Consider the following 23130-nt stretch of genomic DNA (forward strand, 5'->3'; position numbering starts at 1 on the left):
AAACAAAACCAACTAACCAATTAAAACAACGAAAAGAGGCAAGAAACCAGGCAAAGCCTTGCACACCTTTGTGAGCAAGGTGATGCAGCACATAGTGCATGGGGCAGTCTTTGGTCAGGTGCAGGGTTAGGTGGATGCTCCCCCCGGAGCTGTGGCTGCACAGAAGGCCCAGGGCTTCACCTCTGCCAGGCCACCACTTCCATGGACAGCCACTGCTGAGGGCGTCCCAGCCTCAGCGTGCAGCCAAACCAGGCCCGGCTGCACTGGCTGTGCCCAGTTATGGGCCCCTGAGGACAGGAGAGACATGGAGCTCCTGGAGCAGGTCTGACAGAGAGCAACAAAGGTAGCTTAAGAATTGGAGCACCTCTTTCATGAGGAAAGACTGAGAGAGTTGGGCCTGTTCAGCCTTAAAAAATATGTCTGTGAGGTGGCCTTATCAGTGTAAGTAAGTCTCTGAAGGGAGGGTACAAAGAGGATGGACCAGGCTCTTCTTAGCAGCTCTGCGCAACAGGACACGAGGGCAGGAGACGAGGCCAATGGGCCGAAAATTATGCACAGGAGGTTCCACCTGAGCGTGAGGAAGAAACCTTTATCTTTATAGTGCAGTTGACTGAGCGCTAGAACAGATTGCCCAGAGAGGCTGTGGACTTTCCCTCATTAGGAATATTCAAGAACAGCATGGACAAATCCTGCACCATGTGCCCTGGGATCACCCTGCTTGAGCACGGAGGCTGCACCAGGCGGCTTGCTGTTGCTCTCTAACCCGACCGGCGCGGTGGCGGGGCGAGAGCGGCAGCGCCAGCGCCACCGCCGGGCCCTGCGCCGGGCCACGTGAGCGGCGGGCGGGGCCGGGCCGGGCCGCGCTCTGACCCTCGCCCGTGCCCGTACGGCGGCTGCGCGGCGGGCGGGAGGACGGCGCGGCCATGGAGCGCGGCGGCGACACGGGCGGGTGGCGGCTCCGCGCCACCGCCGCACAGCGCGACCGCCGCCGGCCGCCGCCGCGAGAGGACGGCGACCCCGGCGCGGGCGGCAAGAAGCGGGGCGGGCGGCGGCCGCTGCTGCCGCTGCCCGAGGCGCGGGGGGCGCCGCTAGTGCTTCTGTACCTGCTGGGGCTGCGGGCGCTGGCGCAGGTGTCGCACCGGCAGCTGCTGAGCCGCCCGCCCGCCGCCGCCGGGCCCCGCGACTTCAGCGCCTCCCGCGCCAGGTACGGCGGGGCGCCGGGCGGGAGGCGGCCGGGGTGGGTGGCGGTCCCTGGCAGAGGGGTCGTGTCGCGCTGTGCCCTGGCGAGAGCTCGGAGCTGATGGAGCAGCGCCTCCCCATAGTTTAGTTCCAGTAGTCTCGTGTAGTGCTCAGTGTCTTCAAGTTTTCAGTTGTTATGTCACCGAGACATCGGCAAGACTAAAACTATCACTTTAATTTCAGTTTTGGAGTGTTAGCGTCAGGTGTATATCTTGATAAAAGTGTGCTTTTTTAGACATTCGGAAAAAGACATATATGCATATACAGAACCTCGCTAAAGGTAAAGTCTTTAGCTTCTTCATTCACTCTTCTGTTTCTTTTTAAATTGGTATGTTCAGATGAGAAAACCAATACCATGGCTTACTATCATGGTAAAAAGAAGGAGTCCTAATCAGGGCTATATTCCCATTACAAGTTATCATCTAACTGGCTTTAGCCTCTTCTGCCTACCTTGAGTTTTGAAATAGAACCATCTACAAAAATGTTACAGTTGTAGATAAGTTACATACTAAATGTATTGATGCTTAAGTTTTAATTTATGTCTTACAGGGGATATCTTGACAACATTACAGCAATTGGGCCCAGAACAGTTGGAAGTCCAGAAAATGAAGTTCTTGCAGTTAACTACCTCTTAGAACAAATCAGGGGAATAGAAAGAGAAAGCACGGATGCTCACAAGATATCTGTAGACATACAGAGGCCCACAGGCTCCTTCAGCATTGACTTTTTAGGGGGCTTTACTAGTTACTATGCAAACATAACCAATGTGGTAGTGAAGCTGGAACCTCGCAATGGAGCTGAGCATGCAGTGTTATCCAATTGTCACTTTGATTCCGTACCAAATACCCCAGGTAGGTCTGTGCGTTTGTTCCATGTTTCTGTGTGTGACATAAGCTGCAGGGCTTGGCTCATGGATTTCTCCTACCAAGTAGCCACGCTAGAATAATGCACATGCCAGCTAGTCAGCTTGGTCTCAGTGAAACTCATTGTTTAGAGTGACAGATCGATCCTAGTTAAACTCAGGATTTCACTCTCATTTTCTGGTAGGCAGTGATTTACAGATGCTTATCTAGATTACTGGGAAGTTTGGATATATCTGCCTTTCTTGTACTTCACTGCTTATGCATATTGTTTTTGTGCTGTTTCCACCCATCGTCCAGGTCTTTTCATATTTCTGTACTGATTTAATCCTGGTTTTCCTTTCACAGGATGCTTTGTGCCAGAGATTATGCCCACACACATTAACGAGTCTGTTTTCCCCTCCTTCTACCGGTATCTCAGATTTTCAGTCTGATATGCTTAAGATATGCCAGGGTTTTTTTTCTTTCCAGATTCAAAGCTTCTGTCTCAAAAGACTGTAGTGATCAAAGGCTGGAGTACTATTACCTTGATAGCGTGTATATGTTTTACTGCTAGTTTGATTGTCACTTTTGCATACTCTCTTATTCTTGTTCCTCTACATTTTTAAAATCTAATCCTTTAAAATTGTTATTGCAGCAAGGGTCTAAACTGCTTTGTAAATTTGTGGGTTTAACAAAGCTAGGAAGGTATGGATCTAAAACACAAAATCTGTTGTAACACTCAGCCACAGGTGTGTGCCTGTTATTACAGTTAAAAAACACCCACAGATGGCACTCACCAATGGTACAGCTTTTACTGGAATTTTTTCATTTACATCCCATGCAATATTTTATTGGTGGTGAGCCTTCTGTTCTGTAGCACATGTGATTAGTCTTCATTATTAAGGGAACAGTTGAGTGTTAGCTAGAGAAACAAAGCTTTTACTGGACTCCTTCTGCCTTTTTTCTGAACATAAATTGTGTATAGAACTTCTCTTTCTCAATCATATTTGTACAACATGAGCTTCTAAATTTAGCTTAATAAATGCATGATTATTATACATGCTCTGTGACTGAGGAACTGCAGAGATGCTAATTACTGCATGTATGTCTACCGAGACTTAAAGTATTTCACAAGCACAGTACTATGATAATTAAAAATTGTTTTCCAGTTGATGTCCTATGTAAATTGTGTGTCGATTTCTGTGGATTATAAAACAGGATTATGTTTACATCAGTTATTTTCTTTACAGTTACTCAGACACTAAAATATTTCACCAACCTTGCACAGAAGTGCCAAAAACATAGGAGTGCTTTGTATAGGATTTTAGAGAAAACTGCAGAGGAGCCAGAAATCATCCTGTGTGCTTGTTATTAATCACAAAGCAGCCTAGCCCTTTACAGCAGCAAGGAGCTGCTCTGCCTTTTGTTTTCTTAGTGTGTCACTTGCACATTACCTAAGCAAGAATTTTTTGGTTTTTTCCCATATTCTCTTAGCTATTTGCTTACAGCCCTTTTTTTCATTATCAGAAAGGTGGGCTTTTAACCAGAATCAGCATGACTCAAAGATCAGTGAGTAATACATTTGAAAATCAGATAATAAAATATAATCTGCTTGTGGTGCTTATAGACACAAAATGTGTGAAGCAAATCTCAGTAAATAATTTATTTTAAAAAATAGAAAGCTTGTGTTCCTTGTGAAGGAAAAAACATAAACTTTGAAGTCCTAAAATATGTCTCTTGTTCTGATTCTACTGCTCTTCAGTTTATATGGCCTATTTGATTATTTTCTGATAAACTTGACAGCAAAAACGTTCTTGAAATTATCATTGCAGACATGATGTGGTTTTCTTAGGCCGTAATTTCTGAGAAATAGCGTAGAGAATTGTGTATTGGAAAAATTTCAAATTTACTTATTCTATGCAGTAAACTAAAGCTAAAACCTAGACTAAGATTTATGTTTATATTAGGAATATGTTGTTTTCATAGCAGATACTTCTTAAGTTTTGCCTGGTGACAAGCTTTGGAAAAGCTGCTCTTTTTTTTCTTTAGTGTGTAAATTGAACATTTAGAGTAGCTAGCAAGTGTACCTAAATAGCATGCTGACTCCTGAACACACACCATTGTTGGCATCTCAGTGCGTGTCAGCAGCATGTGTGCAACCCAGGCCCACAGGAATGAGGTTTAAATTTCTGTTTTCTCCCAGGTTTTATTTATTAGAGCAGGACAGGGAGGTGCTACAGCCTGCACCAAAGTGAGGGAAGTGGGAAAATGGGAGGCCTTGACTAAAAGATGGCTGCTTAATCAAGATAAAAAACCAGTGGGGTGTGGGAGGTGTGAGATTGTAGTTGGATGAGAAACTCAAAGACAACAGAGATTAGAGTGAAAGGGGTTTCTGCAAAGAAAGAAGGGTGTTGAAAAGCATCTGATCATGAAAATCTTTTATTATAATGTATACCTTATGGAGACTTTTAAAGGTGTGAATTCTGGTATTTCCTTAGCTTTATTTTGCAGTCTTAGCTTTGTGTAACTTGGAGGTTTTGTTCTCCTAATTGAATGCATTGTAACAATGTAGAGCACTTCAGGGTGACTTTTGTGGGAATGTTTATTTCTTGAAATTTGAGAGTGCTGTCAATGAAAATAACATCCTTATTTGTTCATGTTGTATTTAGGAAAATAGATAATTATCACATTGCTTTCCTAGTAGCCTGGTTAGTCTTTTTCTCTTGAACAGTGGTGTTGAATCTGATATCTTGTCATTCACTTGCCCAACTTCTGAATTTATTTTTTCTTTCAGCTGTTGCTTTCAAGTGGTGTAGACAGAGGGTACAAGCAGCACCAAAAATATACTAAAGCTTAACACAATTGTACTGCAGTTATATTAAAACTGCAATAGCATAAACCATTTTCTCTCTCTTGTTTTTGTTACAAATCTGTGTGTTTGTTGTAAGCCTTATTATTTTGCTGATTATTTTAAGGTGCCAGCGATGATGCTGTTAGCTGTGCGGTGATGCTTGAAATACTTAACACACTTTCAAAGTCATCACAGTCCCTGCAGCATGCTGTCATATTCTTATTTAATGGTGCAGAAGAAAATATTTTACAGGTGAGAATGTGCCAGAATTAAAAATTATACATCAAAGCAGTATATTAAAGCTCTTAACAAATGAAAGATATAGCTTGTTTTTAATTTCTTGAAATATTCATTGATTACCTGCCTTTTCTGAGGAGAATGTGTATAATTTCAAAGGAAAGCGTGCAGTTGGATTAAGGATATTGTATATATTAGTTTAAATAGAAGACTTGCATTTTCTGCATCTGATTGTGTTTTCTGCCTTGTGCTCTGAGTTATATGCAGTCTTGAATGATGGAAAATAACATTTAGGCTTGTCTGGTAGATGTTTGACCTATATTTTTTTGTTTCCCCATCAAGGCTAGTCATGGCTTCATTACACAACATGAGTGGGCCAAGTCAATCAGAGCTTTTATTAACCTGGAGGCAGCAGGTGTAGGAGGAAAAGAACTTGTTTTTCAAACAGGTATGAGCTTGCATTGTGTCCAATTTCTACACTAGGATAATTTGATAATAAATTATGCAGACTTGAAGGAATATTGAAAATTACTCATAAGCAAAAGACAAGAGAACATCTGTGCCTTTTTCCCAGTCCTGTGCACCAGTTAAATTTTTCTTAGTCTTTAGTTAGTTACAGGCTAAAGCTCTACCACAGAAGTTTCTTCATAGGTGGGAAGCCTGTGGAGCTTCCCAGAACAACAGAATTGTGTTTCCCTTTAACTTAAAGATAAAAAGGAGAAAAGTGTTTTGGTAGTACATGTGTCTTAACACTCATACTTTCACATGTTCTATTTATTTTTCACAGAAGTTCTTGTAAAATCAGGGAGATGTTGGCATTAGAACTCCATCTCATGCTCAGGAAGCAGCAAAACTTCTGTGTTTTGTAGGCTACGGTTAGACCTGTACCCCATCCTAGCTGGACTGCAGACATTCTTGTCCTGATGAAGCCCTTAGGTGTTTGCTTGCTCTGAATGCTTTAGGGGGTCAGACTTTTTCTAAACAACACTACTGATGTGTGATACATGATGGATTGGAAGCTTTGCTAAAGGTTGTGACTTCTTCATTAACGCTAGGTCTTTTTGGGACATGGCTTGTCTGCTCTGCCACTGTTGCTCTCCAACACGGGAGGCAACAGTGGCTTAGTTTTTTTTTCCCCTCAGGTGTAGCCAATTCTTTCTCTCAAGTGTGAGTCATTCATCCAACACAATTGTACTTACTATATGCTCTGCAGGGCAAGAGTGTTAAATCTCAGTGAGTTACTTTGTGTTCTTTGTTACCATGAGAATGCATAGCCTAACTGAAGTTCAAAAAATATTTGTTGTGAGTTTTCTGCTCATCTTTTGTCAGGACCTGAGAATCCTTGGTTGGTACAAGCATATGTAGTTGCAGCCAAACATCCCTTTGCTTCTGTGGTGGCACAGGAAATATTTCAGAGTGGCATTATCCCGGCAGATACTGACTTCCGTATCTACAGGGATTTTGGCAATGTTCCAGGTATGTTATCAAAAGGCATGTCAATACACATTACATTTTTATAAGAAGGACACTCGTCTCTGGTTGACTGTGTGAACATTTTCAAATTTGATCTGTCACACTGGGAGGGAATTTTCTTGTTCCTTTCCTAAGGAAAGAGTTTTTAGATTGTCATATAGTTGCTAAGGATGTTTTAGATGACTGGTGTTTTCCAGAAAGAAGCTTCATGGTAGAAAAGTTTCTTGAAAATCAGGGAAATACTCCAGGAATTAACAGTACTCTATTAAATATTCTGGTTTGAAACATTTTGGTACATGATGTTAATAACCTGCTTGCAGGAATGAAATGTCTGTATCTATAGATTAAGCAAAATCATCGTCTTTAGAGATAGTGACATAGTCATTAATGTATTTCATTTTCCTTGGGTTTTGTTTGGTTGGGGATTTTTATTGTTGTTCTTGTTTTGTTTTGTTGTTGTTTTTGTTAGGTTGTTGTGGGTTGTTTTTTTCCTTATTGGTGGTGGTGTTTTGTTTGGGGGATTTGGTTGTTGGTTTTTAGGGGGTTTTGGTGGGTTATGTTTGTTTTTCTCCATAATCAAGGACTGGACAGAAGCTTTTTTGTTTTGCTAATCTGTTTACAGCTTGCTGTCCTTTCTGTGGAGAATGAACAGTGGGAAAGAAATGTGAAATGTTCACTCAATGAACACAGTTCAAAAGACTGTAAACTTCTGTAAAGTCCTTGTTGTCCAGGACAGGTTGTCATTGGAGTCAAGAAAAGTGATATTTTTGAATTGATTATTGATACAAAGCAGTTGTTCTGACATATTCTGTACTGTTCTGAAGTATGCTTCTAGTCTGAAAATAAACTAGCTGATTTTGTACAATGTCGTCTTTGTTCAGAATCACACCTGGATGGTAAATGATTTCTTACTGACCTCTGGGGATTTTTTTATAAACCAATAAAAAAATAATTAAGTTTAACAATTGGTTTGTTCCTCAGAATTGATACCTAATTTGCTAAAAACTGTGAGCATTCAGATTGCAGGTAGCAGCTTTTTGCATATGGAGCTGAACAGGTGAATGGGGTACACTGAATGTATAACTTATTAAGCAGAGGGTTTAACCTTTGCGTTTTGGTAAATACTTTTGTTTACACATTAGAAGTACAAAGAGCGCACCTGGTGTTTTGAGAAGGTGCTCTGTAGTTTCACAGTGCTGCTTTTTATTACTTTTCAGCACGAACATTTATTGAAGTGTTGCAAGTAAGCATTTGGCAAGCATCTTGTACATCTTGTACATGAGGCTGAGATGATCTGGTGTTTTCATGTGTTCCTCTGTTTGGGTACAGATGTCCTGGGAATGGGTACATGCAAAATGACAGATACTTTAAAATATTTTACAGCTGTTCTCTTTTAAAGACACTGGAAGTCCAATTAGTTTTCCTTCTGTAAAGAAGACTACTTTCTTCATCTGTAAGGATGATGACTGGGTTACAAAGTAGAGCAGCATTTTCTGTAAAGAATATGGGAGGCTTTCATGTATTTGTTTTGGGGTTTTAGGATTGTATAGATTTTAAAAATGCTGCTTTTCTTTTTGTAGGAATAGATTTGGCTTTTATTGAAAATGGCTACATTTATCATACAAAATATGACACATCAGACAGAATTTTGACAGATTCCATTCAGAGAGCAGGTTGGTATTTTAAGGATTCAATAATTTACCAAAGAGTGGTATTGTAGCTGCTTTTTCATTTTGCTGTAGGACTGCTGTAGTATAAATTGATAATTTTAATGACACATTTAGTACATGTTGGTTGTGTTTTCAAGAACACAAAGAAAGAATTAACTGAATACATACATTTTAAATAATAAAAGAAATATATTTGGTCAGCTTGGGAAGATAAACTTAACCAGCATTGAGTGACGTTAGATTCCACAGTTGCTTTCAAATCAGAGTTATTGTCTCTCCATTGATACCTGATTATTCAGCATTCTATGTTGCTTTTATCTCACTAAGTCCCATTATTGGTTAATGTTTTTCAACAGAAGCTTTTGAGTAGTTTGGTGGCATATAGACTGATCTACCAACAGAGAATTTTGGATTAGAATGGACCTCAGGCAAACTTATGTGGTAGCACACAGACTGGGTAAATAGGATTTTTTTTTTGAACAACAGGTTGTGCTCATAGCAGGCTGTTTGACAGAATGCAGTAAAGAAAATGATGAAAACCTTTAATTTCCCAGGAAAATTAGCATAATCCTAAATGCCTCCAGGATTTTGACTATTTACTCTTCAAGTTTATACAGAAGCCAGCTTAGATGACCAGCATGAATTAGGGTTTTAAACGCTTCCTTGCACCAATTTAGCTGCAGGACAGAAAGTAACGCTTTTAAATTCCTATCGGTAAGATGGTTTTACTGGTCATGATGGTTATATGTAGAACTTGTCCCATTAAATATATGACAGGTTAAAAAAAAAAAAAAAGACAAACTTTACAGTCAGTAAGCACTTTTAATGGTCTAATAAAAGCAAAATCAAAGTTTAGAATGATTGCTCTCATTAGTTACCTGTGTTTTGACTGTACTGTGTAAAAGCAAAAGGTGATTGATTCCTGGAGGCTACAGAATAAAATAGTGGTCTTGTCTTTACAGTCATGTAGGGAAGGAAAGGCAGGTAATTCATAGTCATGGAAACCTGGAGGGGTCGCTTAGTAGTGAGGAAAGGATGAAGATTAGGAAATTGTAAACTCTTCCATGGGTTAGCCTTCAAGTCCAGTGTGAAATATCAGAGGTGAAGAAGAGTTTGTGGGCTGAAAGCCTGACTGTTGCTTCACTGAGGTGATGTCTAAGTGCATGAGACTTCCCAGGTATACTTATTTTGACAGCTGGATAGAATAACTCATGAAGATACTATTCGTATACTGTCAAATACCTGTTTGAGTATAATCATTTGTGTATTCATGCCTTTGTTGAGGATATTTCTATACAATTTTTCAGAATGGTTATATTAAAAATGCTGTGTGATAATTTATTAACCTTGATATAATTATACTGTGCCTCTGCTCCTTTAATAGGTGACAATATTCTGGCTGTCCTAAAATACCTAGCTACATCAGAAAAGTTGGCTAAATCTTTTGAGTATCGACATGGAAATGTTGTGTTCTTTGATATACTTGGTTTATTTGTTCTGGCTTATCCTGCTCGTGTTGGCACAATTATGAACTATATTACATCAGCAATTGCTTTTTTTTATTTAAGCAAAAAAGTATTACAGCCAAAACCCAGAGGTAAGTCTAGGTGATTTTGGGGTGGGTTTGTTTGTTTGTATTTGAGTTTTTTGGGTGTGTTTTTGTTTGGGTTTTTTGGTTTTTTTTTTTTTTTTAGCTTTTTTGGTTTTTTTTAATTGCATTACTAGTCAACAAATAGTAATTTACTCGATGCAAAAGTGCAGGTGGAAAAGTGTTCAGACCATTACAGCATCTGGTTAGTTGAACTTCAGAAATAAATTTTAGGTGTGCAGCATGCCATAGGAGTTGCTTTGTGCTTAAATCTTGCATCTGAATATTAATAATGGTGAAAGAATATGATAGGCCTAGATGTGTAGCATTTATGAATCATGATTTTGTGTCTTATCATTTCATGAAGGTTAAAATTTATTCTTTTAAAGATTTGGAAATTGAAAAAAAAAAAGCCGAGTATCCATATTATGTTTTTTATTTTGTTAATTCAGATATGGTGTCAGAACCATGTTTCTATGACACCTGTCTGTAGACAGGAGCAAGTAAGGAAAAAAATAGGGAAAATGACAGAAAAATTTAATAGAGTGTAAACCAACTTAAATCTAGTTAGACCTTCTTAGTATGTGTAGGAACATGCCTATTTAAAAGAAATAAGGCTCAAGAAATCACCCTCATCTCAAAATCCAGAAAACATTTTTGGAGTAAGAAAATGTTACAAGAAAAGCAACTCAATTTTTTTGTTCTTCTTGGGGGATCGAGGAGTGGGACTTGTGGGTTTTTTTAGTGGTTTGTTGGTTTTGTTTCGTTTAGTATTTTTTCAGGGGAGAGTTTTTATTTTGGTTTGGAGTTTTTGTGGTTCGTTTTTTGTTGGGTTTCTTGTTGGGCTTTTCTGTATGCTTAAAAGTGGAACCGTGGCTCCACTGGCCCCCTAGTAAAATTTTTGCTAGAAAATTAAGAAAGCTGTAATCTGCAAAATGCACCAGTATTCTGGGAATAAACATTGCAGTAGGGATGCGTGCAAAGAGACATGCAAAGAATTAGGCTAAGAGATGCAAACTGTGCTGTTGAGATATCTTCACAGGGCATCCCTTTATTTTGGTCATTAAAGTAGTTACACTATGGGGTAATTAAAATGTTGATGATAGTCTGCAGTAGAATACACAAGTATTGAATGAAACTTCTTTTTTCTTCTTCATAGCTGTTCATAACCTGAAGAAGTTACTGACTGCATTCAGCTTTACGCTGACGAGCTGGGTGTGTGCACTGGTGGCAGTCCTCATGGTAGCAGTGTTTGTCTCCTTCATTGGACGGGCTCTTTCTTGGTACACCCATTTCTATGTTTCTGTGTCTCTCTATGGCACTGCAGCTGCAGCTAAGCTCATTCTTGTGCACATGCTAGCCAAGAAGTTCTTCTACAAGGTAGGCAAGGCTTTGTTGTTATTGTTGAAGGGCAATGAGGTGTTTAATCTGTGGAAGATAGATTTGAGCTGCTTAAAAAAAAAAGCAAAAAGTTTTTAGTATTTTAAGTGTCACTGTGAAAAATTGCTTCATCTAAACATAGAGATTGTTCTGCTAAATCAGAGAGGTAAGAGCTTATGTGATTTAAGGCAGCTTTGACCTTTAGGAGATGTTTCAAAAAAAAGGCAGGAGCCTTTGTGACTTGGGTCACAGCAACCCCAGGCAGTGCCACAGGCTGGGGCAGAGTGGCTGCAAAGCTGCCACAGGAAAAGGCCCTGGGGGTGCTGGTGACAGCAGCTGAGCGTGAGCCAGCAGTGCCCAGGTGGCCAAGAAGGCCAATGGCATCCTGGCCTGTGCCAGCAATGGTGTGGCCAGCAGGAGCAGGGCAGGGATTGTTCCCTGTGCTCAGCACTGGGGAAGCCACACCTCAAATCCTGTGCTCAGTTTTTGGGCCCCTTAGTACAAGAAAGTAATTTTGGTGCTGGAGCATGTCCAGAGAAGGGCAGTGGAGCTGGGGAAGGGTCTGGAGCACAAGTTCTGTGAGGGGCAGTTGAGGGAGCTGGGATTGTTTAGGCTGGTGAGAAGGAGGCTCAGGGGGATCTTTTGACTCTCTACAACTGCCTGAAGGGAGGGTATAGCCAGGTGGGGTTTGGTCTTTTCTCCCAGACAACCAGCAACAGGACAAGAGGAAATGGTAAGTTATGCCAGAGGAGATTCAGATTAGATATTAAGAGACATTTCTTTATGGAAAGGATTATCATGCTTTGAAACAGGCTGCCCAGGGAAAGGGTTGGGTCACCATCCTTGGAGGTATTTAATAAAAGATGTCTAGATGTGGCACTTAGGGACATGGTGCAAGGCTTAGATCAAATGATCTCAAAGGTATTTTCTAATTTAAACAATTCAGTAGTTATTCTGATTTATAGTTGTTTTGACCACAGCTGGAGATGTAACAGAGTTCTGTCTGTGTTCTTCTCTGCAATAGGTAAAAGTAATTTAGGCCCCTGCAAAGCTCGGTGAGGATTTGGTGTGTTACTTTTCCATTGCTGTCATTTGTCATGATTACTGTCTGTTTACCTGTTTTGCTTAGGATTCTTTTTTATGAATTAACCAATGTAATTTAACGTGTAATAATTTCATAATTATGGATTATAGCAGTCTCATATGGTTTTGTGTTAAATACAAATAATCTTGAGGTATCTGATAGATATGACACTCCTCCAGGGCAGAAGTTGACTACTCAGGCCTGCTAGGTTGAGGTTTTAGGTGCAGTAATATTTAGTCATTCAGCTTGCTGTTACTTATATTATCTCAGCCGTGTGGGTAGGTTTTGGACAAGGGAATTTAGGAAGCCTTAGTTGTCATCCAAATACAAATGTTTGAAAAAGTTTTAAGAACTTCATGCTATTTGTTTGTATGAAAAGTTCTGAATGGATCCATTGTGTCTTTCTCTGGAAGTAGGTCTTTTGAATGTTCTTAGGGAAGGGGAGCGTTAAGTGGTACGTGTATCTTACTAAATGTATGTATTTTGTGTTTTCCCTTTGTGGAAAAGATGAACCATTTATTAAATAGATGCAATGTTACCGTTTTCCAGTTGTCTGGATGAGCTGGTTGTTACTTTCATTAGCTGTTAGGACATTTCAGGCTCTAGATCTACTTCATGGCTACTGATTGCCTAATCATCAGATCAACCTTCTGAAAATCAGAAGTGTTGCATGCTGTAGCTTGCACCACACTGTACAGTTAATGTTGCTTGCATTTGACTTAAAAGTTGCATAAAAATTTTGGAAGCCAGTTTCTTCCTTGGCTATCAGAGGCAGATTCATGGCTCAACAACTTCTTAGTTGATAAGCTTTGTGTTTTGAAATAGTTTGGCAACTTTTATGTTTCTTCATTCTCCTCTTTTTTTCTTCCTCACTCTGAAACTGAAGTAGGTGCTTTCTGATAACCATTGTTCATGCAAGCAGTCCCTTGTGCTACTAGCAGGATTTGCAGTTAGGAATCGTGCCATGCATACAGTGCAGAATTGCCCATGTAATTTAAAAAAAACCCAAACCCAAAGCAAATAATATTTTTGATGGTTAAGTTTCTTCTTTCCGTCCCCACGCCCCCTGAAACATATCTGCTGTCTCACATATTATGTCTTTTATTCAAAACAAGTAACATATTTTAATGAACTGACTTCTGAGGTGACAGCTTGTGGCATGACCTAAAGAGGGACCAATATAATATTTGTGCATTAATAAGAGTGCTTGTGTAAGAAGTTTTTTAATATGCTGTATTACTTTTTTTAAAAAAGACCCTATTTGCCTGAAACACTGGCCTTGTGTATTCTTTGGTATTGTTATTTGTACATTGCCTTCCTCCTTCTTCCCCAGCCTATGTAATCTCTTTTTCAAGTTATGTCAGCAGATTTAGAAAATTAATAAAAAACATTTACTGTAATGGATAATTCTGTATGGTAAGAGGATGGTGAGATGATGCTATTCAAAATCGTTTTGCCCAAGGAAAACAATTGTTTACAAGGAATGTGGATTTTTTTATGTGTTCTCATGAGATGGGACCTATGGAATGTGCACAGTAATGAAATGTTTTTACTTCTTTTTGTTACAGAATGTGAATGAGCAGTTCCTGGGAGATGTTTTTTTTGATGCCTCATTGATGATTTGGTCAATAGTATTGGCTGTGATGACTCAGATGGGCCTTTGTTCAGCATTCATTTGTACATTGTGGGTAGCATTTCCTTTACTCACTAAGCTGATGATCCACAAGGAATTCAGCCAAAAAGGTATGGATTTTGAGGGGTTGATATTATGTTTCTAAACGTGTACCCCTACTCTTATTTAAGCAAAAGAAATCACAAACATTGACTTTGAGTAATCAAATTAACTAAGTCACATTTTTGTCATGAAAAAAGTGCTCTTGAACTAGAGACAAGTTTGTAAGTGTGAGAAGCTTTAAAAAAATATGCTGAAAAACATCCCAGGTCTCAGGTTGTAAGAACAGTATGTCAGTATATTAATAAGTGATCAGAATTTTGATGAACAGTAAGGTTCATAAAAATATAATAATATTTACATGATGCTTGGGACAGTAAACATTTTTCAGGTTTTTTTTGTAGTACAAGATTAATTTTGTGGTGGTTTTGAAAATTATACTGGTGTTAGCTGTGCAAAATGAGATCTTCCCATATCCATGTTAGGGATGAGGACCAGTATTGTGTATTGGGACTTGCAGCAGTATATCATTGTGGATATTTCAATAAAGCTGTGTGTTTATGTCCTTCTGAACTTCTACTTTTTTGTCTTTTGTTTGTTCCTGTTCTGTATAGGTGCCACAATAAAGTTTATTGCAATGTACATGCTGGGGATGTTTGTTCCCTATTTGTATATGCTGTATCTTAGTTGGACTGTGTTTGAAATGTTTACACCTGTCATGGGACGAAGTGGTTCAGAAATTCCACCAGATATGGTGTTGGCAGGATTTATTGTGATCTTCACTGTGATCCTGTCTTCCTATTTTGTAAGTAGAATTTGCAAATGTTGTTTAAAACCCTTAAGCTTTCTCTATAGTTTAGAATAAGATGTGCTTTTTAATTAATACTGGAAGTTAGTGATAATTTGACAGTATCTTAAACATTACAGGAAAATTCTAGAACATATGTCAAAGATTCCAAAGTTTGTGATAGTCAAAGAAAGATCATTGAAGCAGAGCTTATATTGCTCTATGGTGATGTAGTGCAGACTGATGTAAAATACAAAATGTAATGCTAAATTTTGAGTAGAGATTGAGCAGAGATTTGATTTAGGTGTAATATATGACTGAACAATACATATACAAACTTCAAAAAGAATACTCAGATTTGTGGGCTTTTTCTGCTGCCATAGAACCTGGAAAAATTTGGTTTTTGTGGTTTTTTGTTGGGTTGGGGTTTTTTTTGGTTTTTTTTTTTTTTTGGTTGTTTGTTTGTTTTGGCAGATGTTTTAAAAACAAGAAAATTTTGAAAGTTCCAGGAACTACTCACTTTGTTTCTTTTTAAAAAAGAAATCATCTTAAAAACACTAGGTCTAAATACTGAGATTAAAAAGACATAATTGCAAGTACCACCTCACACAAGACACTTCCTTTTAATGTACCTTCAGTTCCATAATTGAATTTTAGAATTATAAAAGTAGTGTTTTATATTTATGTGTTGCAGTTTTATAACTGGACTCTTTTTTTATTCTCTAGATTAACTTCATTTACCTTGTCAAAAGTACCAAAACGACGCTAGTAACTTTAACTACTGTGTTTGTAGTCACTCTGATTCTCGTTTGTAGTGGAATCTTCTTTCCTTACAGTTCTGATGCAGCTAATCCAAAGCCTAAGCGAGTCTTTCTCCAGGTAAGAAAAGGTTTGCATGTTGTATGGCCTCTTTTGGTTGCAAGAATGTTTAGTTTTTTCAAGGCTTAATATCCCCTTTCTTTCTTGGTTTAAAAGCTCTAGTGATTATTCTTGGATTTGAAACAATTGATGTTTCTCTTGTTCACTCCCAGTGTTCAGCTCACCTGTGTCAGAAGAGCAGGGTGTTTTAGGGGGGTTTAAGCGGGTGAATTGTGTAACCAGTGGTAATTTAAAAAGTGAATGTGGTTTGAGGTGGGCTAAAACAGTCATCTTCTGATAGTGTTTTTATGATATGTTTCTCATCTGAGTAATTCTTGCATTTATATTCATAAATACTCAGATACATGTTCAGTGCTGAAAAGTCTACTGAAAATGCAGCAGACCTTAAGGTATTTCAGACCTTAAGGATATTTCAGAATCACCTCTGACTCTTGCAAACTCCAGAGGCTCCATTATCTTTCTGTGTTTGTTGTTTTTTTTCCTTCTAGCATACGAGCAGAAGATTTCATGATCTAGATGGAAATGTGGTTAAAAGTGACTCTGGTATATGGATCAATGGGTTTGATTATAATGGAATATCTCACATAACTCCCCATGTACCTGAAATCAATGACACCATTAGAACTCCATGTGAGGAGCAGGCTCCCTTCTGTGGCCTTCCTTGGATTCTGCCAGTCCATTTCATGTTCCGGTTTGTGTGAACTCTGCCTCACTTGAGCACTTTACTGCAAAGTACAGCAGTCGTTTATGCAATTTCACTTACATAAGGGAGGAAAAACCAAGGATAATCCTGGTCTAAAAGTACATATTCCTTCATCTGTGTCTTCTGCTGCAGGAGCTGTAGAAGTTGATGTGTGGAAATTAGATGTAGGCACCATAGGAGAAAAAGGTGAAGGGGGCCCTCCTAAAGGGCAGTTCAGAAGAGGAGGATATATGTCTTCTCCCTTCTTCCCTTCCTTCACTGCAGCTGACAGCAGAGGATGTTTAGAGTAGCAAGTCTCTACAGAAGGAATTCAGCTGCTGTGGCTGTTTCTCACACCACAAGAATCTTGAGAGCAAAAGTTTATCTGTTTGAAGGTGAAAATGTTCTCACTTGTTTGTTTTGTAATTTAAGGCAGATGAAGGTAATGAATTGACACACTAGTGACCATTTTTCTATTAATATGCCCTTTAAATATTTGTCTGGCCAAAAGTTGATTTTACCTGTCTCCTGCTAGAATCAGCATCTTTTGAATATTTCATGTAGCAGCAGCACAGTCAGCTGTACTATGGAGAAACTTCTTATCTTCTGACCTCAGGGTGTTGCATTGAGAATAACTTGAAACTTTTTTTTTCTCCAAAGGAAAAACTGGTATCTTCCTGCTCCAGAAATTTTGCCAAGAAGCCCCATTCAGTTTAAACTTCTGTCCAAGAAGCTGATGCCTTGGAATTCTGTGAGGTTAAGCTTTGAAGTATCTGGTGAGTGACTGAAGCTTCTGGTTTATGATTTGTGTTTATTTTTATGCCCATAATAAATCAGGCTTTGACTCCAGTACTGCAGGTTGCAGTGCTGTTCCCAAGATAGTGAGCTTTCTGAGATTAGCATGAATTAATTCAGTTTCATAGCACACAAGAAGCTGTGAGTAGTGTCTTGCAGTTCTTATATCTGGGACTGGTAACTTCATCTGTCTTGTGTAAGTCTTGATTTTACAGAAGGTCCTTTCTAAGCTGGATCTTGTAGCATTTTATATGTTAGTATGTATTTTTTATATTTATTATTATAAAATGTCCTGTGTTCCTCTGTTACCTTAACATCACACTTATCCCAGTGCTTAGGAAAAATTGGAGCATCTTCTGTAGAGAAGATGTTTCTGTCGTGCTTTGGAAGACATGAATAGTAGCTCAAGGATGCCCTGCTGTTCCAAGGGACAGCAGGTGGTTCCTCTGCCTGTTGATCCATGTGGACACATCTCTGTCCCTGCAGGCCCGAGCCACATGTCCCTGTACGTGCGGCCGCACGCGGGCTCCACGCTGTCCCGCTGGTCCCTCGGGGATGGAATGCCGGTCGCCAGCCTGGGGGGAGACTACTTTGTGTTCTACTCCCGTGGGCTGCAGGCAGCTCCCTGGCACTTCTGGGTGGAACTGACGGTGAGTGCGGCACTGCTGGAAACTGGTGATGCCTTGATCCACCCTCTTCCCACCATGGCTGCATTCCTGTGCGAAAAGTGTCACTGTAACTTCCTAATGCTTTGCTTTATTTGGTAGATCTTAATTCTAGTATCCTTCTTTTGATAGGTCAGCTTTATAGATCAGCTCCCATGTATTTCCCATGATAGTTCACCAACTTTCAAACAGCCAAGGGAAAAATACTTTTCTTGTCTGTATGGTCTTTGATCATAAGTTTTGATTTCTCTGATCTTCCCCTCACAGTTCCTGAAGTTTTATCTTTACTACTGTTATTTCAGAGTTGATTTTTATTATTATGAGTAGTTCTCTTTCTCTTCTCTTGTTTGCTTGCTGTTGGGGAATTATAGAATCCTTGGTATAAAATGTACCTGCCCTGAAGCTGAAGAGAGCTGTAAAAGCTTTGTTTTCTAAATTTTCTTTTGCATTATTTTTGCTAGAAACAAGGCTTCCAGCCTTCCTGTTTGAGTGGAATTCAACTCAACAAATTATAGCTCTCATCCTATAACTTTCTTTATGTCCTGCCTCCACCTAAGCTTCTACTCAGCCTTTGCCCTAAGCAGCCCAGGCGTAGGCTTCCACCAAACCCACCTAATCTCAGCCCTACTATGTTCAGAGAGCATAATGCTGTCCACCTATTATCTGTCTGCCTCCTCACCTTCTAACTTGCAAAGGAATATTTTTTTGCAGACCCATATGTTTTTAGTATAGGTTTAGCAGTATTTTTTTATGTAAGTTTTTACTATAGGTTTAGTACTTATCCTATGAGTAAATATTACAAGTATCTTTGAAAAGTCAGAAAGCCCATTTTTCCTTCCTGCATCAGGCAGTCTAAACACAAATAATCCTCAAAGGGTACTCGATAAGGCAGATTGGAGTCTCAAGTGTGACAAGCCTTGCAAGTCTGATAGAGGCAAAGCTAGGCAGAATGGGATTTGCCGTAGAAGGATCAGTGTAAACACTGTGTTGGAGTCCGTATCTTGATTTGTCAGCAAAACAGGCAGATACAAACACTGAAGTAGGAGCACGTGGAAGCTGTGTAACACATCAGAGGCACTGTGATCCAAAAATGTGGTTGCCAGTTTGTTTCAAATTGAACTCATCATGTAATCAGACTGATACGTTGAAGATAAGGGAGTGTTTTAACATAGAGAACAAAGAACTGCAGGACAGATACTGTCTGTAGAAAACTGCATCTGAATTGATGTATGTTCAAGTATCAGGAACAATCATAAAGACTGTGTTGTCCTTTTCTCATTTTCAGGCCCCAGAAAAGCATTCTGATGGGATAGTCTCCCTTGCCATAGCAGCACATTACTTTTTTGGGGAAGATCAAAAGTCACCTCAACTCTATGCCTTACTGGAGAGGTTTCCAAACTGGACGTTTTCTTCTGGCTGGTCCTGTACCTATGACCTTTTCGTCTTTTAATTTTGTCAGCAATGCTGCAGGGCTGATAGGGTTATCTCTGATGCAGCATGCCCTTATGGCAAGCACTTTCTAACAAGATGCCAGAGACTTCAGCAAGAATTTAAAATACTTCAGCAAATGGTGTTTCTTTGGCAGTTTGACTGTTTAAAGACTACTGCTGTCTTGGGGATATAATGATACTTTTCTGAATGCAGTTCACCTTGGCTCTTCCACTGAAGTGGCAGTTTGGCTAGTGGGTTTCTTAAAATGAAAACTGCACTTGACGAGGTAATATTAGTACAATAAATAGTGGCAATTGTAATGGGAGGGCTTCGTGGAATTATTTTGATACTGTGTAAAATACAACTGTACTTGACTGATACATGGAGTATCACCTACCAATCCTATCCGTCCTATTCAAGTCTGATCTCCAGCTAGAAGGTGTTTGTTCCTGTGGGAGCACGGCAGAGGTGGCAAAGTCCCAGGCATTACTTTTGTCACTGGAGGAAGTCACTGAAAGCTGTGGTACTCATGTTGGTTGCGTTGAGTCCTTGGCAAATGCACAATGCAGAGAAATCAATATTATGATGGGACATGGTAATTGTTTATCCAAATTGTGTGTTTCTGTTAAAAAACTTAGTCCTAACCCTTTTCCTGTCTCTCTGGTGTTACAGCATGAGTGGCTAAGTTCAACCTAACTACCATCCTGTGGTTTTGTTCCTGTTGGGATCTTTCAGTGTCAGCACATGAGCATGTGACTTGCTCTCTCATACATAAGAGTGCTAAGTCCTTACTCCTTTAAGTGGATGTCTTATAATTAACCTACTCTAAATTTTTAGTTTCCTTCCAATTTATTAGAATTGGCTAATTTTGGTATCTCCTCTGGAGAAACTTTTGGTAGTGTGTCAGTATTGCACTTGCTAATACATTTTACTATTTCTTAAAATAAGGTTTCCTTTCCTTAAGGAAAAGCACCTAAAAGAGTAATCTTGAAAAGATGTCTAATATTCTGGATTGCTCTTATTTTATTTTCATAGGATGGATTTTTATAAATGTCTGTGTTTTAGAGTATCTTCCAATTTTAATTGGCAAGCTTTGAAATCAGAAGCTACTGACTTCTTTTTTTGTACTTACCATCTTTTTGGGGTTTTTTAGTGCAGTGGGGTAATAGTTAAGGGTAATTTTTGAAATTCAAAGAACCTGATATATTTGAAGGAACTTAATGTTTTTTTCCAAATTATATATAAAACATTTCGCTATATCAATATCACACTACAAATTTAAATAGTTAATCTTATGAGTATTGCCTAATGTCATGCAGAGCAGATTTTGTGCAGGCATCATCATTTCGAGTAGAAACATGCTAGTACTGGTAAGTTTGCAGAGCACATGAAAGAAAATTGTGTGACAGTTAATTTGTGTGAGCTGTGATGGATAACAGCTCTTCAGTCAGGTATTTTTCCTTTAGATTGTTCTGTAGTAGTGTGTAATAGTGGAAAGAACCAGTGTCATTGGTTGGTCAAGGGACATTAACAAAGATTGTCAGCTCACTCATGGACTAGGGTAAGAGGTTTAATTACTGTAATCATAATGAACTGGCCATCAGTATCTTAAAACTTGGGGGTTTATACATTAATGTGCATTAATCATCACTTGATTGTTTCTGATTTGAAAGTACAATCCCTATATTATTTAAAAGTGCTATTAATGATTTGGAAATCAGAGTTATGAACTAAAACTCCTGTGTCTTGAATCTCAACGAATGTGTTGTACTGTACTCTAGCTGATGCACAGCTAGTTAACTAAAGCTGCACTGATATTTACCATCTTTCTCAGTTTTGAGTTTTGTGTTTTGCTTATGATTTAAAGCTTTGGAAGTGCTGTGTGAAGAATTCATATGGGGAGCCAAAAATATAAAAATGCCTGTTGGCAGTTTCTGAAACTTTAAGTGAAGCAATAACTTCTGCTGTCTCAGGATTTAATCCTTGTTAAATAAATTTATTATGAGGTATATCTGGTTTGTTGCAAGTTTCTGTCTTTGTAAATAAAAGCAAAACTTGATTGGTGACACTTGATTTTTAGCATGATTAAAGGCTATATATTTGAGTTCCATTCATTGCAGTAAAGTTTTACTTGAACTTGGGGTAGAAATACTGCTAAGAGCAGTATAATACTGCTGGGTCAGACAGCTGGTGTTAGAGCTGTGTGGAGGATAAGCTTGGCCAAAGAGTGCAAAAATCATCTGAGTTGAGAAAAGTCAGAATGGGAATTCTGGGTGGTTTCCTGGACAGGAGGGTGGTTTTTGAAGAAGATGTGATACAGAGGAGTCACTGGTAGCCAAGCTAAATATTCTTTGCAAAATTGATGGTTGAGACCAGTTTTATTGTTAATCTGAGACAAAAAAAAGAGGATGGAAAAATTCTCTGTTTGTGTCCATCTGCTTCCCTATTCAAGTACAAGCAGATGAGTCTTCTGCTACTGTGGGTTACTATTTCTCCTAAAAAAAGCTATGTGTGATTTACTCTCTGAAATGTATTAAATGCAAGCAGCTAGTAACTTTAAGGATACAAGGGCATAGAGTAGAAACATTATTTATTCTTAGTAGAGGCAGTAAACAGTTGGTTAAAATTACCTTATGCTCTTTGGAAACAATTTATATCCACAGCATTTTCTCAATTGCTTTCTTCTGGTTTTCCCCCCATTTTGATTGCTTTGAGAATCTACTGTGTTTTCTATTAAAATATGTATTTCTGAAGCTGAGTACTAAGCACTTTATCAATTTAAGCAAAGGAGGCCCCTACATGTTGTTGTTATGCAATCTAGTGCATCCTTATAGTGTGTCACCATACCTTCAAGATTGTCTTTCAAGTAGAAGCATGCAATTGAAGAAAGAAGTGTTGGGATAGGTGCAATGAACAGGAAAATTTCATACACAATCATACACAAACTGTTGAGCTGAGTGGGGCTGTTCTGTGCTAGTAAGGCCTGTCTTTGATGTCTGTCAGTCTGTGTTGGATTGCAGTTCTCCTGGAGAAACAATAATCAAATAGACAAGATCTAACAAGTCTGTACAGAGGTGGTTGTAGCAGGTGGGATGCAGCTGAAGAACAGTTTGTCTACATGGCAAAGCTGTTCCATACTTTTCTCCCTTGAGGGCTAAACATAATCTGACTTTTGATAATTGTCCAGAAGGGACCTGCAGGATGACCCATTTTAGAACTTGGTATGTGGTCTTGGTGGAGAATGGTAGGAAGACATGCAAGATCAGTAAACCTACATTCTGTGGTTAGTGTTAATTTATGTAACTGGCTTCCATTTTAAACACAGAACATTCATTCTCAACCTTCATGTAAATCCCTTTCAGTCTCAGGGAAATAAATTGATCCTAGAAATTAGCCAGGCTCTCCTGTTCACTGTGAAAGAGGTTCTGTTGGGCTGCAGCTCTTCATGGTTCTGTCAAAGCTGTGGGTGCAGCTTAAGAACATGCTAAGCATTAAAGCGGAGTCTTGAGCAGGAAGTATAAGCCTGTTTAGGGAGATCTGTATTTCAAGCAGGGTGTCAAGCATCAGTGTTCCTCAGCAAACATGTTTTTAAAAAAATTCAGTTGCATAAAGATGAAATAATCAGTCTTAAAACTAGCAGTGATTCATGTAAAAAGGAACAGTTCTTTCAATCTGTTCTGAGGATGGAACAAGTAGAAGCTTCAAAGCCAGCAAGTGCACAGGTGAATTTAAGTAACCATCTTAGAAGGCTGCCCATGCAGAGTTTATTTGGAGATGGTTTTTTCAAGGGAGAAGGTGGTTGTTTGTTCTGTTTGGGTGGTTTTGTTTTGTTTCGAGTTTTTGTTTTGCATTGTT

At 39.1% G+C, this 23130-nt stretch overlaps 1 protein-coding gene across 1 annotated transcript; it reads left to right on the forward strand.

Moving 5' to 3' along the window:
• Positions 1-923: 923 nt before the first annotated feature.
• Positions 924-21276, forward strand: ERMP1 (endoplasmic reticulum metallopeptidase 1). The gene is made up of 15 exons (XM_058823718.1): positions 924-1204; positions 1789-2090; positions 5057-5184; positions 5512-5617; positions 6499-6645; positions 8223-8315; positions 9697-9909; positions 11060-11280; positions 13933-14107; positions 14651-14841; positions 15550-15702; positions 16191-16393; positions 17045-17160; positions 17666-17829; positions 19130-21276. The coding sequence occupies exons 1-15, from the start codon at positions 924-926 to the stop codon at positions 19292-19294; spliced, it is 2658 nt and encodes an 885-aa protein (XP_058679701.1). The 3' UTR covers positions 19295-21276.
• The last annotated feature ends 1854 nt before the right edge of the window (positions 21277-23130 follow it).

This window comes from Ammospiza caudacuta, chromosome Z (genome assembly GCF_027887145.1).
Source record: "Ammospiza caudacuta isolate bAmmCau1 chromosome Z, bAmmCau1.pri, whole genome shotgun sequence".
NCBI lineage: Eukaryota > Metazoa > Chordata > Aves > Passeriformes > Passerellidae > Ammospiza > Ammospiza caudacuta.

Excerpts from the sequence above, each read along its gene's own strand:
- ERMP1 (XM_058823718.1), top strand. The coding sequence starts at position 924 with ATGGAGCGCGGCGGCGACACGGGCGGGTGGCGGCTCCGCGCCACCGCC. Across the intron at positions 5,185-5,511 it reads CAGAAGAAAATATTTTACAG|GCTAGTCATGGCTTCATTAC; the intron begins GTGAGAATGTGC and ends TTCCCCATCAAG. Across the intron at positions 17,161-17,665 it reads GTTAAGCTTTGAAGTATCTG|GCCCGAGCCACATGTCCCTG; the intron begins GTGAGTGACTGA and ends CTGTCCCTGCAG.